General features: G+C 47.6%; 1 protein-coding gene across 1 annotated transcript in view; it reads right to left on the reverse strand.

Moving 5' to 3' along the window:
• SPON1 (spondin 1) overlaps positions 1-19,323 on the reverse strand; it is a 273,886-nt gene that overhangs the window by 18,251 nt on the left and 236,312 nt on the right. Inside the window, exon 7 of the mRNA XM_004279163.3 lies at positions 1,921-1,985. Coding sequence (XP_004279211.1) covers positions 1,921-1,985 — 65 coding nt within the window. The remainder of the gene's footprint in view (positions 1-1,920; positions 1,986-19,323) is intronic.

A 19,323-nucleotide genomic window follows, 5' to 3' on the forward strand; every position in this document is an offset into this window, starting at 1 on the left:
AGGTCTCTGCCTTGAACAACTCTGTTTATAACTTGGAGGTATCTAGGGCTCCGAGTCCATCTGGCCTGTTAGACTTCTGCGTTCTCTAGTCCAAGGCAAGTCTTCCTTTATAGTCCTGGGGACATCAACGGACCTGAGCAGGTTCTACAGGAGACCAGGAGCACCCTGAAACTTCCCGCCCTGATTTGACAGAAAGATGCCTCTGGCCCCCTGGGAACCATGGCTGGGATGATTAAGGGGGCACAGACCCTCCAGAGGCATAGTTTCTGGAAAGGGTGACCATGTCTCTATTTCACCTGCCTCTCATCTGTCTCACAAACAGATCTGTCTAAACAAAGGTTAATTAATCAGAATGGCTGGGAATAATTAAGGAGACTACAGTCCTTTAGAGGATTCATCATAAGGAAAGGAATAAAATTTATTTTTAAAAGTTCCAGTAATTCCTAACAGTCAGACTTAACTGGAGGAACTAACTGAGTGGTGGAAATTCAGCATTGATTTGCAGGAACCCTGGGCATTTTCTACTCAGGCGCCGGAAGAACCTGTGGAGGATGTGGCTTTTGCTCCGAATTTGTCTTTCCTGTCTCTACCTGCACTCTGGGCTTTTGGAGGCACAACTTGATTTATTGAGCTAAACAAGTCAGCAGCTAATTTGTTCATTCATGGCTGTCCTTTGAGAAGTGGTCCTGGGGATAAAGATGGAAGATCATTGAAAAACAAGTCAGTTTCTCTGGGCAGGACCTCACAAAGTAGGTCACCCTGGCTTTCCACTGGCCTGAGGGAGGCTGGAATCCCATTAACCTCAACAGAGCAGGCTCACAAGGAGGGGCAGGGCTGTTTCTGCAAAACAAAACTTGGCTGCATGTAGGCTTCCTAATTTGACTTCCTAATGAGATTTGGAAGAGGAAAGGGGAGACTGGGGTATGGGAAAACCAAAGGAAAATTCCTTTCCCTTAACAAGCTGGTAGCACTGAGTGGAGAGGCTTTGGGAATTTGGGAAATCTGATTGTTTGCCATGGATGAATTCTGTTCCACTGGGGTCTCAAGATATCTGAGGGATGGGTGAAGGGTGGGAAGGTGTCCCCAAATATTTTTTTCAAATCTTCAGAAAAAAATAAAAAAAGCTCCATTGATTCTTTCATCCTCTTGGAGCTACTGTCCAGTCTCTCCTTTCACATCAAACTTCACAGAAGAGTAGTCTCTACTCACTGACTCCGTAACCTCACTTTCTGTTCACATTTCACCCTGCTGCAGGCTGTTTACCCTCCCCCCATAACTCAGCAGAAAGGATTCCTAATAAGGTCACTGATGATCTTCATGTTGATCAATCCAACTGGCATCGTGCAACTCTGGTCTTCCTTGATCTCTCAGCTGCCCTGGACACAGCTATCCTTCTTGAATGCTTTCTTCCCTTGGCTTCCCTGTTACCAAGCTTCCTTCTCCAATCTCCTTGCTACTCCATTTTGCTTCCTTTGCAGGCAACTCCTCCTCAGCATTAAATGTTGGAGCTCCTAGGGACTCAGTCCCAAGCCCTTGACTCTCATTCTCAAGCTGTCTCTCAACCATGTCCTTGGTGTTGATTGTCTCCCACTCCTTGGTGACCCTCAATTTTATATCTCAGTTTAGAATTCTCCCCCTGATTTTCAAAGCTTTATAGTTAACCGTGTTCTCAACACCTCCAGTGTCTGAGTGGGGTCCTCTGCAATGTTAAAGCCATGGGGGACACAGAGACCAAGCCTGCATTCCCCGAGGAGGTAGGGGCACTTGGTACTGCACGCATGAGCAGTGCACCTCACCTGCTCAGCCACCTGAGAGGCAGTGCTGACTTTTACGACATGACTGGCATGCGGCGGCCAGGAGGCGGGTGGCTCCACGTACAAGGCCAGGCCGGGGGCTGGACAGGGCCCTGTTGCTACTTACACGTTGAGAGGCTGCCAGGCTGGCCACTGAGCTTTGGCTTTGATGACAGTGAGGACCTCATCGCTCTGTAAAAAAGGACCACAGGTATTTAGTGAGGAGAGCTGGGCTCAGGGAGCACGAGGGTTCTGACATAGTGACGCTGTCTACCCCCCATGCCATTACCTGCTGCTGAGACTCTACCTGCCCCCGGGTGAAGAGCCCTGGAGTCTCGGCAGTCCCAGGAGGTGGGGCTGCGTCCAGAGTGCCTGGTGTGTGCTGGACACCGAGGGGCCCACTGAGCCACACTTAAGGGTTCCAGCGCAGACCCTTCTCCACAGGAGCCAGGCTCTAACTTGCCCTCCCCCTGGGATGGCCAGACCTCCACATCATGTCCAGCCTGGAGGGCAGGTCATGCTGTGTCCAGGCTTCCAGTGGGGCCTGCTCCAGCCACACTGCAGCCACCATCTGACCCCAAGGGTTGTCACCCCCGAGGCCTCTCCTGCTGTCGAGACTCACATACTGGATCAGACTCCCTTGGAACAAGGAGGGCAAGATGCAGCCTGGGGCCCACACTCCTGGGCCACTCATGTAATCCTGCTCTAGTTTGCTTTGGACAGTGTGTAGGGCACCCTGGGGACCTAAAAGAATTTTTTGAGGAAGAATTTGATAATTAACATTTAGAAGGAAAGCCTTAAGTCACCATCGTGGGGAAAAATCAGAATTTTGTTAATCTTGCTTAACTTTACTTCGAGATTTGTTTGGGTTTTTATTTTCAATTACACATTGGGGCTGAGGGCTACCATAGGCTTTTCAAGGCCTAAGCTTCCACAGGTCCAAATTCACTTTTGGCTGGGGTTTCCCCAGAGTGGATTCAGCTGGTCCTGGAGCTTCCCTTCCCCGGGCCGGGGCCCAGCAGTGCTCAGACACCACTGTCCACGCTGCACGGAAAAGCCCAGGATGTCACCAGCAGGGGCAGCAAGAGCTTTGTTGCCGAATGAACAGGTTTGTTCCCGAAGGGCAGAGACTGGCTTGGATGGCCCACAGCTCTGCCCCAGTCCTTAGACTTGTTCCTGGCAGTAGGTACCTAGCATATATTTGGGATGAATCGATGAACTTCTCCTTAGTTGGTGGGTACCTTGCCCAGAAAATCCCATGCAAGGAGGAGGTCAGAGGTGCCTCCAGGCTCAGGCCGCAAGATTAGAAAAAGCCCCTGGTCTGAGCACCTCGTCTGCAGCCGGGGAATGGGTTGCTGGAGCAGGGTGGGGAGCTCAGAGGGGACAGGAGCTTAGCCAGATCCTGCTCGGCCTGGGCACCTACTCATGGTCCTGGTGGGGCGAGGGTAGAAGTGAGGCCCACTGAGCACCCCATCCCCCCAGAAGCTCACAGCCTGCTCTGAGCTCAGGCTTCCTTGGGGGTTCCCCCTTTTGGTCACAGGAAAGAATCTGTGGATGCACAGACACCCCCCCACTCACATGTCTGCAGGGAGAGCGTTTCCAAGTCCCAACAGAGCGCTTTACATTTCTCATGGGAGAGTTTTTTATTTGTTGAGACTGTATCCCTGACTCACTCCTAATACGCATCTGCTGAGTGACTGAGAGAAGCTGCCTGACAAGAAGTCACATGTAAGACTCGAGCTGGTCTCCTGTGACCTGGGTTTCCTGTACTTAGCTCATACGTTCCATGTCCCACAACGAGTTCTTCATCTGCCCCTAGAGCACTGCTCTTCCTCAGTGGACCCCGTCGGGCACATCCACCAGCTGCCTGCATTCCTCCATCTCTTACCCCTCACAGCCGCTGGGCCCCAAGATCCACTGCATTCACAGCCTTACTATCTCGAGTCCTTCCACGGTCTCCTCACCAGTGGCCCCGGGCTCTAGTATCTTCTCGCTTTTCCCCAGTCCACCCTTGACATTGCTGCAAACCTGACCATACCTATTGCCCGCCTAAACCCTGCAACAGCTCCCCACAACTTCCAGGGTGATTTCTTAATCCCTGAGTTTTGCCTACGTGGCCCGCATCAGCTAGCTTTTTTCTTTGATTTTTAATTTCAGAATAATACATGCTTTTTGTGGAAAAATTTAGCATCACAGAAGCACACAATGTAAATGTTGAGCATTCTGCTTTAGCATGCACCCTGGCTTCTCCCACCTCCTTCTCCAGAGTGTTACAGTTCAGTACATATCCTTCCAGACCTTTTACTATACTTAGGTATTATGTGTGTGTGTGCACATACATTATATAGAGCTTTTCCCACAAAAATTGCATCGTATTGAATATCTTATTCTGCACCACGATTTTTACATTTTCCCCTTACTATCATATCATGGGAAACTTTCCATGTCAGTACCTATGGCAATATAACTCCCCTTTTCTTGATTTTTAAAGTGTTAGAGATCTTCAAATTAGGGTAAGCCAGGTCAAGACTTAGAAAAAAAGAAATCCAAGTATGAGATCCAAGTAATGAGGTACTGTCTGAAGACAGTCCTTTTGCCCTTGAAGAAATACTTTACTAAAAAATAAAATCAATGTGGGTGGAGTTAAGGGGGCCACCAAGTTAGCTGGCCCTGCAGATGCACCTTGTATTACAATTAAATCTTGGTTTTCAAGTCCCAACTAATGACACTGATTTTGCTTTTGCAGCATATAACTCAACAGAAATTGTTGGGGCCCTCCACTAGTATTTGTGGTGCTGGCATTCCATCTGTATTTTTTAGAGCCATGGAGGCTCCAAGGATGGTGGTTCCACGTCTGCAGGCACTAGAACAACTTCTTCCTGTAAACTGTTTCATCTCAAGGTTACGCACCATCTGCATGATCAACAGTTCCTTGTTGTGATCTTTTATGTTAGCCAATGAAATAACACAGGAACATTCTGGAAAATATATTTAAAAAACTAAATATTTTTCTTGAAGCATCAAAATTCTCTAGTAGAACCAAAGCTCTATAGGATTGGAGAGGGTCTGGCTTGTTCATGGCCATATCCAAGTGCCGTGGATACTCAGTAAATTGGTGAAAAAGCAAAGCCACACCATTTTTTGATGTATGTGTAGAATTCCATAGCGTGCATGTTCTCTTATTTAACTGGCATTATTGCTGGATATTTAATTGTTGATATAAATGATGCTATAATGAACACTTGTGTACATATTTCTTTGTTTACAAGTTCCCGTGTCATAGACTTCGAGGAATGATCAAACGATGAAGCAAATGGACAATTTTGGTAGTGCCTACCAAATTGTTCTCCAAATGTCTGTACCAATTGATACTTCAGCAAGAATGTGTATGTGCCTATGTCTTTACAACTTTGGGCACACTGGATACTATCAATCTTTTTCATCTTTACCAATCCAGCGGGCAGGAAAGTAGCATGGTTGAGAGCATAAGCCCTAGAGTCATACCTGATTTCAAATCCTGACCGCACCGTGACTAGCTCTGTGTCCTTTGGCAAGTCTCTGACTTCCCTTAGCTTTTTCACCTCTGAAATAGGGTTAAAAAGTATATCTACCACATGGTGTTATTAGGGGGACAAAATGACATAATTCAAGTAACGTGCTAAGAACCGTGCCTGTATCAGCATCGATACTAGCTACTACTCTTATTCTTATTCACGTTCAGGCCAAGATGGGATTTGTACTGCCTGAGTACAGAGAATGAAGCACACAGTAGCATCAACAAAGCCACAAGGCCTCAGGAGGATGTCCCCTTATTTAAAGGTTAATGTAGCCGGGTGAGCTTTGGATGGGGGCACTGGGGCTCCAGGTACTTCACATTCTGAAGACTGAAGAATTTAAATTCAGAGTAAGCAACCCAAACTTCAGACTTAAATGAAAATCTGTTTTAACAAGTCTCTAAAGCCCAGAAAGGATCTTTCAAGATCCTTAAAGCCCTTATCCATCCATCTCCCATAGGACTGTTTTCAAAGTATTTCAGGGCACTCAGTTCACGCCTCGTTTGCATGACGGTAGCACTTTCCCAGAGATATGCCAATTAAAATAAAAAACCTCCAAGAAACTACAGGGTACTCATGTCCGTCTTCCCGGGGATGAGTTCTTCCATTTTGCTTTTGGTAAACATATTGTGAAGATGTTACAACTGTACTCAGACTTCCTCAGGTAGCAAATGAAAATTGCACGGCCTACTAAATCAGGCCATGGGCTGAGGTCAGGTCCAGAGGAAGGAGGACTCCTGTGGAGTGGAAACAAGTCTGGGACAGGTCAGGGGCAGAAATCACATGGATATCAGGAGATGTCACGTCTAAGCAGAGCAGAGGGGCAGAATGTGAGTCTGGGGGGGCCGGGTGAGGGCTGGTGTCTGAACATCCTTACCCCACACTGACCCTCCCATGCCCCCCCAGAGCCAGCTCCCAAGGCACGAGAGCTCCGGCATCTCAGCCGTGCTCACGGCAACAGGCAGTCTGTCCCCTCCTCCCTGCCTTGCTTCTCGCCTCTTCTCTGTTCCTGCACCTTCCTGGCTCCTGAGCTTTCGCCTTTGTCTCGCAGTCCTGAACCACAACCTGTTTCTTCATCCGAAGGCCCCTTTTGCTCCGCCTGGCACTGAAGCTGAGCTTCCTCACCATAGCACGTCCTGCCCCAGACCAGCAGTCTGGGAGTCAGCCCAGCCAACTTGCCTCCTGCCCCCCAAGGAGAGAAATGAGATGCAATCCATGAAGGGAAGGAATCAAAACAAGTTGAAACAACAACAGCAACGATCCACTGTTTTCATGTGCTGGGCACCTTGCTAATTACCTTATATATAGTATCTGATTAAATCCTTACCAGGCGTCTGAAAGGTTAGTATATACTTTTTAATCCTCAGCAATACATTTCTTTGGCGAAAGTAGTTACACCGTTAGTCAAACGGCACGTCTAGAGTTTAAACCTCAGTCTGGAGACCACGTTTGTCAGCCTGTGAACCCAGGTGGAGGGGGCTGGGAGGGTAAGCCGTGGGGCAGGAGGGAGGGGTCTCCTGAAAGGTTGGGCCCCACCCCTCCCCCACCCGTGCTTCCGCTGTCCTTCAGGGCGTGTCCTAGCCTACCCTGAGTTCTGAATATTACAGCCATGCTGGGGGGATTATCTTACAGTGTTCACGATACTGCTAACGGTAATGCTGTCCTGAGAACTGGTTTTGATAAAGAGGGGGGAGCACAGGGTCCTTGAATTGGAGAGAAACTGCTGCTACTAAAGAGAAGGCAAGCCGATGACACTAAGTGCAGGGGCAGTGATCCATGTGTGTGCACACAGAGACCCCCCACCCCACCGTGCATTTCCCCATTTATCAGCTTGTTTCTCAGGAAAACCTTGGGAATAGCCGCCATTTCATTTTGCAGATGAGGAAACTGAGGGTCAAAGAGGTCAAGTGCTTTGTGAAGACTGCGCAGTAACCATGGTTCCAATACAGATGTGTCTGACCCCAGAGCTCATGCTCTTTCCACTTTCCCTGACGATTCTTCTTCTCCATCTCCCTCTTGTCCCTCCCCTATTTTGCTTGTTTTTCATCAAGACCACGGCTGCCCCTGGCTGACAGTTTTCTCCAAGGAGCCCTTGCTTTGAGGCACAGGGTCACCCGATTCCCTCTGGAAGGGCAGCACCTGTCATCCTGTGTAAAGACCCCAGTGAGCAGTGCCTGGTTCCATTATTTGCTCCTACTGTTTCCCAGAATTCCCACTGACCGCCCATAAAAAATATCAGTCCTGATGGCTTCCACCTCGGAAGGGGACTTTTTCATCCCTCGGTGAGTGTCCTGGTGACGAGCAGCAGGAAATGAGACACTTTATGAGGCGATGATGGAGGTTAAGCATCTTTAACATCAGTTGTGCCCAGGATGCCTCCCCTCATTTCAACAGCCTCTGGTCAGAAATAAAAACAGCTCACATTTGGTGGTGCTCTACAGTTTGCCCGTGGTCTCAAGCGGGCTGCACCGTAGCCCTCTGAGGCAGGCAGGCAAATGGTCCTCCTTTCCCAGACGTAGTAACTGAGACTCACCTCTCTCTGTGCCAATGGTCAGCGCCCAGCTCTTAGCTTCCGGACCATTTAATGCAGCTGGTCACTCCCTCTGCCTTGAAACACTTTCCGCCTGGCTCTGGCACTCGCTGCCTCTTAATTTTCTCCTCATCTCATTCCTCTTCGGTCTCCCTTGCTGACCCACTTCATCTTCCTCCAAACATTGGAGTGTGCCCCTGTATGCAAGCCTTGGTGCTCTGCTCTTTTCTATTCACACTGCCTTGGCGATTTCCTCTTGTCCCATGCCTTAAAATACAAGCTGCGCATACACCGACGACTCCTAAATTGTCATCTTCACCTCAAGCCCGCCTCTGAACTCCAGCCTGTACGTTAACGGTCTTAACGCTTTCATCTGGATGTTGAATTGGTATCTCAAACTCAACGTGTCTGAAACCAAACTCCTGATCGTCTCCTCCCCAAACCCGGCCTCTCTCATTCTTCCCATTCCATGAAATGGCCATGCTGTCCTTCTAGTTCCTCATCCTTGATGTTTCTCTCTCTCATACTCCACCTCGGATCCTTCAGCACATCTATCAACTCCACTTCTAAAATGTATTTATGAGCCAACCACTGTCTGTCACCATCATTAGAACAGGGCCTGAACTGTATCCTCCCTGTGTCTTCAGCACCATCTTGGTCCAAGCCACCGTCATCGTTTGCCTAGATTATTGCAACTGCTTCCTGGCTGGTCTCTCTGCCTCTTCCCTCGCGCTCCTTCTCACACAGCAGCCACATCACGCCATCCCTCTGGTCAAAATCCTCTAATGGCATCACACCGCACAGCCAATGGGGACCTCGCCATGGCCCCCTTGGCCCTTCATGATCTGCTCTGCCCCCCATTACCTCACTAGCTTCATCCCTAACTTCTCTCCCCCTTGCTCACTTTGCTCCCAGCCGCCCTGGATGTCTTCTCCTCAGATGTGCCAGGCACACTTAGCACTTGCTGCCCCCTGAGCCTGGGGTGCTGTCCTCCCAGACACCAGAGCATGCATTCCTCTGTCTCCTCCAGGTCTTTGCTCAAATGTCACCTGCTCAGTGAGGCCTCTGCTGACCACACTGTGCAAAAGAGCAATTCCCTGCCCCTTCCTCGACCTGGCACACCCGCACTACTTTATCTGGTTATTGTTTCCCCGTAACATTTGTCCCCATCCGACATACTATGTATTTTGCTTTCTTTTTATCATTGATCTCCCCCTGCTGGAATAGGCATTCCATGCGGGCAAAGGCTTTTGTCTGTTTTGCTCACTCACTGCTGTACTATCAGTGTTTAGAACGTGCTTGATCAATCTTTGCTGTTTGAATGACAGGCTGTGCTGAGGAAGGGGCTGGTGTCCTTCTGAGCCCCAGGCCACCAGGACTCCACAGCGCAGGATGGAGCCACAGCTGGGTAAAGTGACACCGACGGACCTGTGCGCTGAGCTGGCGGGCACTGGAAGAGCCAGTGGAGAGTGCCAGCCAGAGAACTCTGCTAGACCTGCCTGAGAGTAGAAGGAGGGGGAAGGGACAGGACGCGGAGGCCACCTTAGGAACCATGGGGAGGCTCAAAGGCTCTGAGCCTGCCTCCGATGGACACCCCAGTGACCTGGGCTGGCTGTTTATAAGTGCCTATGCCCCACCTTGCTCCTAGGAAGCAGATGCCATCACAAGTGGCCGTCTGATCAGCTATTTCAAAGCCAGAGAGCGTATCTGAAGCCCATTAACAGATCCACAAGAAGACGATGTGGTTTCACAGAAGCATTTCAAATTCAATTTCTTTTTATTTCTTTTCAAACACAGCCTGTAATCCTGATGGGAAAATTGCATAATGCCTGTAGATAATAATTTTCCCGTGAGATGGTTTTGTGAAAGCAGCTTGACGTTTCTGAAGCTGGAGAGGAAGAGGGCGCATCAGAGCCGCCTGGGCCTGCCCTGCTGCCCCTGCAGCCACACTTGTCTCTGGCAGGTGGAGAGCTCTGAGACGGGCATCATGCCATGACCTCACAGAGAGGGCCAGCCTTCTGTGTGCCTCTGTTACCCCAGGCATTGGTTTAGCTCGTTTGGTAACCAGCGTGCCAGTCCTGGGCTTAACCTCATTTTCTGGACTTTCATCGTATCCTTCAGAATGCTTATGGAAGTCTGCGTCTCTTCGGAGTCAAACAGGGAGCTGAAGGGGTGAATGGGGCACGTCTCTGCCTCCCAGCCCAGCCCCTCATGACCCAATCTTCCCACGCTCTCCTCCCCACCTTCTGCCCTATCTCCAGCAATTAGAAAGACGTTAGTGCTGGGGTCAGAGCAGAGATAAAAGAGGGGCCAGGCCAGGCGAGATTCTGACATCACACAGGAGAGGGCACGCTAAGCCGGGCCGTCTGCCTCCCAACAGGCGAGGGCTGCAAGGAAGCCCAGCCAGAGCCAGGGAGGGAGGATGAGCCAGGCCAGGTCTGGCTGAAGGTGCCTGCAAGGCAACCTGTAGGGGCAGCACCCCTAACCCTGCCCCTTGGGAGCATCTCTGGGGGTCTTTTTTTTTTTTTTAAGCTTATTTAATTAATTAATTTATTTTTGGCTGCGTTGGCCCTTTGTTGCTGCGCGCAGGCTTTCTCTAGTTGCGGTGAGCGGGGGCTGCTCTTCCTTGTGGTGGCTTCTCTTTGCGGTGGCTTCTCTTGTTGCGGAGCACAGGCTCTAGGCATGTGGGCTTCCGTAGTTGTGGCACGCGGGCCCAGTAGTTGTGGCGCACGGGCTCCAGAGCGCAGGCTCAGTAGTTGTGGTGCACGGGCTTAGTTGCTCCATGGCACGTGGGATCTTCCCGGACCAGGGCTTGAACCTGTGTACCCTGCGTTGGCAGGCAGATTCTTAACCACTGCGCCACCAGGGAAGCCCATCTCTGGGGGTCTTAAAGGCACAGCATTCGACACCCCTTACCCCTCTTCCCTGTCTCCCCCTCCCCACCTTCCTCTGAGGGCAGATCCCATCCAGTCCTGGAAGCCATTGTTAGGGCAGTGGTTGGACTGTGTCCCCCCTGTCTCGCCAGCACTGGCCTGGTCTGGGGAGGTATACAGGGAATGATTAAGGAATGAATCATGGGTTAGTTAATTAAAGAATGAATTCATGACAAGCTGGAGGAAGCCTCTGGCCTTCACTGCCCTCCCAGGGAGTCTTAGGGGAACTCTTGCGAGTGCTACGGGGCTCAGATGCTGCTGAAGCGCTTGTGAGTAGCAGTGTGAGGACCTGATTTATGTGTTTAGAGGGTTCTGCTGACTGCAGTGGGGGAGTAAAGTGCAGGAGGGCAGGGGGGAGCGGGAGACCAGACACTGGACCACGAGAGAGCAATGGAGCGGGTGGGAAGATGTCGGACGCAAGACATTATTTTAAAGGGAGAAGCAACAGGATCTTCTGATGGATTGAATGTGGGGTGTAAAACAAAGAGGGGTCAAGGATGACTCTGAGGGGAGGTGTCATATAGGCAGTTGGATAGATGAGACTGGAGTTCAAGTGAAAAGTCCAGGCAGGAGATAAATTTGAAAGTCATTGGTGTATAGGTGCTAGTTAAAGCCACAAGGCGGAGTACCTGGGCAGTGAGTGGAGACAGACAAGAGGGCGGGGGAGAGGGAACAGCCAGCAAGACAGGAGGACGCTAGGACCTGCCCCCAGGACCTCTTCAGAGCCCTTGTGCTGCCCCACTGTCCCCTGCTGCACCCCCCTCCATCCACACGGTCCCCTGCTGTCCCCATTGTCCCTGTCTGTTCCCACTGTCCCCCCTCACTGCCTGTACAGCCCCCGACTGCTGCCAGCCCTGCTACTTGCTCACTGCTGCCAGCACTGCCCTGCTGGTCACTGCTGAAAATTCAACTGAAGCTGGTTTAGGAAGGACAAGAAAGCAAGGTGGTGGAGGCAGCAAGCCCAGACAGCTATTTCTGAGGAGTCGGCTGGGAAGGGGAGTCGAGAAAAATACCAGCGGCAGGAAGGACATGCGACTGTTTCTTAGAAGATGAGCGACATTAGGGCGAGTTTGTTTGGAGAAAGGTATAAACCAGTAAAGAAGGAGAAATTGCTGTTGCAGGAGAGAGAGGAGGTGCGCTTGCAGGACTAAGGTCCTTGAAAAGATGGGAAGAGGTGAGATCCAGACCCACGATGGAGGGAGGGCAAGAGGACCGGAAGAGGAAGGCAGAGGACAGTAGCTACTGATGCTCCATTACAGGCATTGCTGGGCCCACGTGAGGATCCATTCATCCAGCAAATAACAACTGAGCCCCTACTCTGTGCCAGGCGCGGCTCTGAGTGCTGGAGATAGAGCCCTGAACAAAAGAGACACCAATCAATCCCTGTCCTCGTGGAGTTTTCCTCTTAGAGCAGGAGGCAGACCGAAACAAAGGACCGGTGACGGGTGTGCAAGACTTGAGTGGGTCTCTGGGGAAAACAATGTGGGGGGGTGGGGGGGCGGTGAGAGGGGGGCCAGAGTCGGATGGGGAGGGATGTGGCAATTTCCAATAGAAGTATAAGTGCTAGTGCATATGTAAAGGACCAGGAAAGAATTCTAATAGGATGAAAATATACCTTACATACTCAAGTAAGGTCTTCAAAATTTAAAAAATAACGTAACCATATTATAGGAAGTTAGAGAGAGACAGAGAGAGACAAGCAAAAAAGAAATACCCATAATCCCACCATCCTAACCCAGCAGCTGTCATCAATTAGTATGTTTATTTCTATATTTGTGTGTCTTCATCACATAGTTGAGATCATAGGTTACACACAAACACACACACACACGCACATCTTTATCCCTGCCATTTCCTTGTAACAAGGGAGCTAGACTATTATACAAACAGATTATTAAACAAACCATTCCATACCTTGCTTTCTAATTTAGTTATGTTTTAGAGATAATCTCATTACTGATATAGCTCTTTTAATGATGAACCCAAAGACCACACAGCAATATAAAAGTACACATGTATATACTTTTGTATCTTTATTTTTTACATTCCTATATAATCTTTTGGGCTCATCATCTATTTGTATAATAATCTAGCCATCACGTTACAAAGAAATGGTAGAGATAAAGAAAATGTGTATGCGTGTGCGTGTGTGCTTTTATTTCTATTTGCCTGAAGTGTCTCTGGAAGGAACATAAGAACTTCACAAAGACGGGGTGCCTCGGGGGAGAGGAACTGGGCAACCAGGGAGCAAAGAAAACAAGACTTTTCACTGTATAACTCTGCATTGCTTTTGAATTTTGAGCCACGCAAATATATTGCCATTAAAAAAAATGGGAAGAAAAAGCCACTCCAAGGCTGTTCCCCATGGTTTTCTCATCTGGAGAAATATCCATGAAGGCTTTGGAGGAAGTGTTTGTGAGGCCTGCACTGTGGGCGAAGAGGGGCAGAGCAAACAGCTAGAGGTAATGGGCTGGGAGCCAGAGCAGCGGCTGAAAAGGTGGGGAGAAGGGACAGAAGCCCAGGGGCAGAATTGATAAGACATCTGATGGATTCTTTACTTGACAATTTTAAAGCCTGTTAGGCTTCGTTAGGTTTTATTTTCTTTGAAATAAAAGCCATTTCAAAAAGAAACCAGAACTCCTCTGCACACCAGCATCCCCCTCTCCTTCTCTCTTTTCCCCAAAGAAGCTTCTGACCCAGGTATTCTACTGTCAGCCTGTTTTGCTGGGTCCTTATATATAATAACATTTCGCTTCATCATCTCCCTCCATCCACTGATTTCCATAAAAAGCTTTCAAATTATTAAGTAATGAGGCTCTAAATGACCTGGATGAGGGAGAAGTAAGCAGGCCTCAAGGTGCTCAGCACGTTGGCATCAAATAAGGTTCCAGAAGTGCTGCTTTCTTCAATGGTGCCATTTAAATGCAAAGGAACCGCTTAATAAACTGTAAAAGCTTAACTCTTTTCATTCCTGAGACTCCCAGATACCCACGGAGGTTTAGGGAGAGACTGGGAAGGGAAAAGGAGAAATTGTGTGTCCAGATGACCCTGAAGAGGTGTCCCTACCAGAAAGTTAAGGTCACACACACACAGGCTGGTCTCTTGCCAGGCTTCCCCTGGTAACAGAAGGTTCCCTGACTGTGAAACTCCCCTTCTGGTTATTATTGTGGCATCACGGAGCAGGGGATAAAGAGTGGTGTGCTGGAATAAGGCAGACCCAAGTTCAAATCTTGACTCTGTCATTTATGTGCTGTGTAAGTTTGGGGAAGTCACTCATCCTTTCTGAGCAGATTCCTCAGTGTGTAAAACAGGTATTCATGGAGCTTCTTCTAAGGTCAGAGACTGTGCTAGGCAAAGGGCATAGGGCAGTGAGTGGACAAGGTGACATGGCCTCGGCTCTTGTGCGGTATGTCCACTAGCGGGTGTGGAGGATGACAGGAGTGGACCCATTTAAAATACAGCCATTCCAGGGAATTCCCTGGCGGTCCAGTGACTGAGCTTCCACTGCAGGAGGCGTGGGTTTGATCACTGGTCAGGGAACTAAGATCCCGCAAGCCATGCCGTGTGGCCAAAAATTAAAAAAAAAAACAACAAAAAAACAGCCATTTCAGAGGAACTGTCCTGCACGTCTTATGTCTCAACCTCTGAACTGGACCAAACCGCCCTGCCTACATTCCAAGAAGTCAGCAAGAATGAGACTCTCCTGTTGAAAGGCCTCGTTCATTTTTACCTAGTGACCACTTCACCTGAACTAGGAATCTAGCTTTGCTCGTCAGCCCCAATGAACTCTTCTTAAAAACAACTTACCTCTTCTTCTTTTTTCCAGTAAAAACCCTGATTCTCTCGCATGTAATCAGGACACAATTGGGGTTTCTACCTGAACCTGTGTACCCCAAATTACAATTCTTTAATCCTAAATAAATGCTCTGCCTCTTGAACCGGTTTCTTGTTTTTGAGGTTAACACTGGGCACGGGGCATAGGGCAGCAGACACAGCAACACAGTCCCTGCTCTTGTGGGGCGTGCCCTCTAGTGGGTTACTAATAACACGTGAGGAATGAACGAGATAAATGTAAGTAAAGGGCCAGGTGAATGGAAAGGAAAAGGGAAGCTGTGATTACTTAGTTATATTCGAATGTCCCCCCCCGCTTCTTTCAGTGTAATCTCCCACTTCTGCCTGACCTACCTTTCAGCCTAATCTCCTAGTTCCCTGCCATGCCCAGGGACTTCTCAAGACTTTCGAGTCCCTTTGCCTGGAATGTCCTTATCCCAGCCCCCTGAAGTAACTCCTCCTTGGAAAAGCCTTCCTTCCTTTTTTGAATAGAAATTTATATATTTAAAGTGTACAACATGACATTTGTACATAGTAAAACAAGATATACATAGTAAAACGATCACTACAGTTAAGCTAATTAACATATCCATCTCCTCACATAGATGCCTTTCTTCTTTGTCATGAAAGCACCTGGAATCTACTCTCTTAGCAAATTTCCATTATACAAAACAGTACTGTTAACAACAGTCATCGTGTGGTACATTAGACCTCTAGATTTATTCATGCTACCCATTTGTACATCCAACTGCAACTCTGTGCCCTTGGACCAACATCTCCCCATTTCCCCACCTCCCTGCCTCTGGTAATGCCTTCTTGATGGCCCAAGGTTCTCAGATTATCCTCTTTCATGACTTCAATCAAGTTGCATGATTTGGCCGCCTGGCTTGCAGGATCTTAGTTGTCTCACCAGAGATCGAACCCGTGCCCCCTGCAGTGGAAGCGTGGAGTCTTAACCACTGGACCACGAGGGAAGTCCCCATGTTGCATGATTATCTGCTCACTTCGTTTGTTCACTTATGTGTCTTTTCCTCCAGAAGGTGTCTAGTAAAGCACCCATCTTATAGTAGATGCTTGATGAAATATACTGAAGGAATGTTCAGTAAATCAAAGTGTTTATTCCCAAATGTTACGTGTGAATTATGAGAAGATCTGGAAATTATTACTGCCCCCTAAAGAAGCATTCATAGAACTTTGTGATTTTCACGCCATGGACATATTACAGGTTTACATAGTAATTCGCAGCAGAGGTAAGTGGACGCCTCCTGATGTTTTTCTTTCTCAGAGTGAGGTCTGAGGAGCCCTAGGGTCTGTGAAGACATTGTTAGGGTCTCTTAGTTCTCTGTGAGATTGTAAACATTTTATATTTTTATGACAATTTTAAAAATCAATTTAAGCGTATTATAGATGACCTTGAAGATCTTATAATCGAGCACCGCCAGGCAATTTCAGTGGCCGGGATGCATTTGTGTTTACATCCTATTGCTGCTCTCTACAACTTTACTGTGCGCTAGTGTGGTGGACTGTCTTTCTCTGCCCAGATCCCTCTTCAGCTGCTGAAAAAGATGCTAAAAGTTGGCCCTTAGCTGTCAGTTCTTTTGGGGGGATTGTGTTGCCTGGATAAAACCACCGCATGTGATGTTGACAGATGCCTTCTTTGGGCCTGCAACCAGCTCAACTTCTCCCTGTTTCCCTTCCTCCTGCTTCGTTCCACAGGAGTGGCTCCCGAGAGCATTCCCCAATTACTTTGGCTAATCTTGACTCAGTCTACTGCCCAGAGACCTCAGCTGCTATAGTTAGTGGATAGAAAGAGAGGCAGAGTTAACAAATCAATGACATTCTCACCAGGTAAAGCCCAAATGCTATGTGTGATGTCGGTGGATGGAAGAACAGTGGGAGAAGTGAGTGAGGCGAAAGGACCACGGTGCATGGCCTCACCAAACCCTGAAGGACCACGGCAGGGCAGTCAGCATCGAATCTAGATTGTGAACAGTCATTTAATTTCAGCAAAACAGTATCACCCACCACATTAAAGCAATGCTCCTAATTAGCATTTTAAAAGGTTTGTAGTTTTATTTCTATTATTATTATTATCGTTAGTTTGCTTTTATGGTCACGGGAGAGCTATAAGCATAAGGAGTTAATATCTAGTTATCTTTTCACATATTTAAACAATAATATGATGAAAATAATTATAATTCAACCCTGAGGGTTTGTGAGCTTATTATATGTGCTCTTTAAAAGAGGTCCATACACTACTCCAGTTTGGGAATTATCCAGTTTTGCAACAGCATGGTATGAAGAGCTTGGGTTTTGGAGGCTCTGTGGCTTAACTGTGCAACCCCGGACATGTTACTTAATTCTGTGAGCCTTAATTTTCTCATCTCTAAAATGGGCTAATGAGATCAACTTTATAGGCTTGTTGCAAGATATAAATGTGCTATCACTGAATGTGGAATGCTTGCACAATTCCTGACACACAGTAAATGCTCAATAAAAAGCAGCAGGCAGGAGAGGCCTAACAGTAAAGAACGCACCTCTTTCACAGCCCTTTCCAACCTGGAAAAACTCTTGCTGTCTGCCTCCATCCCTGCAAGACAGCTGGAGGATCTGGTTTTAGGTAAGTGACTTCCGATAGGGAGTCAGAGTTAAATTTGCTTAAAAGCTAGCAAGCAAACAAACACTAAAGCCCCAAGGCCTTCAAGTAAAAGGTTAAAAATAAAGAACTAAGAAGAGCTATGGCCTAAATTGAAATTCAGAGAATTTTACATTCAAGGACCACTTAATTGATGAAATAAATATTCCTGTGGTAGGCTAAATAATGGCCCCCAAAGATACCCACGTTCCTGTGAATGATACCCGGAAACCTGTGAATGCTGCTTTTTATGGCCAAAAGAACTTCACAGGTGTGATTAAGTTAATGATCATGAGATGGGGAGATTATCCTGGATTTTCTGGGTGGGTCCTAAATCTAAGTGTCCTTATTAGAGGGAAGCACAGGGAGATTTGACTACAGAAGACGAGGTGGCAATGTGAGGACAGAAGCAGCGACGGGAGTGATGTGGCCATAAGCCAAGGAATACCAGCAGCCACTGATGTCCTAGAAGGGATGAAAAGCCTCCTGGAACCTCCTGAAGGAGCTAGCCTGGCCAACACCTTGATTTTAACCCTGTAAGCCTCATTTTGGACTTCTGCCCTCCAGAACTGGAAGAGAATAAATTTGTGTTGTCTTAAGCCACTACATCTCTGGTAATTTGTTATAACAGCAATCAGAACTGATACAATCCTATGGGCCCTACTTGCCCTTTCACTTAGTGAATCTAGTGAAAATGAAATAACAAAGACCAGTCGTTGGACGGGAGGAGTGGAGGGGCATAGCTGTTGGATTCTGAAGAGCTGATCTGAATCCTGTCTCTCCACATTCTGGCTGTGTGACCTCAGGCCCGTCAGTTAGCTTTTCTGAGCCTCACTTTCCTCCTCTGTAAAATGGGACTAATGTTAACTCATGTTGTGAAGATTAAATATTTATTAACCATAAAACCATGTGAACAGTTTTCATTATTATTATTACCGTTTCAAAAAAAAAAGTCCAAAATGAAGATTGTAATCAAGATTCCACCTCTTAGGAAGATGGCCTAATGAAGCCTAAAATGTCTATCTACGGAGACCCCGTGCACGTTGGATTTAGGCCTGGTTTTGGAGCACAGTGCTGAAAAACTCAGTTTTTAGACCCCTGTCTGTAGTTCCTGCTGCACTTCACCCACAGCCCACCTGCAATTCCTTACTTTTGCAACCCAGGCTGTGTGTGGAGAGAATGCCACTTAGACTTCTCTCTGATGTGATGCTTTCTTTAAAAAGAAAATATCAATAATCCAATCATCTCTAACTATTGGGCAATTTTTCTGTAGTTTTCGTTTCCTGAAGGATAAATCATGGAAATAATCCATGCTTGAAGCTATAACAATAAAAACAACTATTATTTTTCAAACTCAAGACCATTCGCATGTATCCAGTCTATCTTCCAATCTCCCAAAGCAAAAGGGAGAAAATAAATAGCTGAGCAGTTTGAAGTTGGAGCCTATCAACAATTTTTTTTTTCCCCATTTGTATTCAGTTGAGCATTTCCTTACTCAGGTAGTAAGAAAAGAATTGCTGTTTTGATTGAAACTATGTGTAGTTTTGATATAAAAAAAACTTTATGATTGATTTTTCCATATTACAAAAGTGTGTTCATTGTAGATCATTTACAAAATAGAGACGGGGAAAAAAGAATAAAAACAACCTGTAATCCCACCACCCACAGATAACCACTGCTACTTTTTCCATTTTAAGCCGATAAAAAAACCCACTTCAGTGTACCTGAGTGTGACATTTACGGAATCACCAAAGCAGCTTAATTCCAATGATAATAGGAGCCTGGATTCTGTCTTCTTCCATGTCATTGGGCCTGCTGCGAGTGAGTAGACCTGGCTAATTAAACTCAGAGCCTGTAGTCTGAACAATCATGGGGAGGAGCTTCTATCAGTTGCACTCTGAAGAACCTCACCCCCACCCCAGCCCACCATGCTTTTAGATTAGTGCAAGAGCCTTCTAACTCCCGTTTTATTCTCCCACTCCCCCCTCCAGCCCATCATGGCGCCCTTTCTAAAGCATTCATTTGACAGGCCACTCCACGAAATTCT

This window comes from Orcinus orca, chromosome 8, assembly GCF_937001465.1.
Source record: "Orcinus orca chromosome 8, mOrcOrc1.1, whole genome shotgun sequence".
Taxonomy (NCBI): domain Eukaryota; kingdom Metazoa; phylum Chordata; class Mammalia; order Artiodactyla; family Delphinidae; genus Orcinus; species Orcinus orca.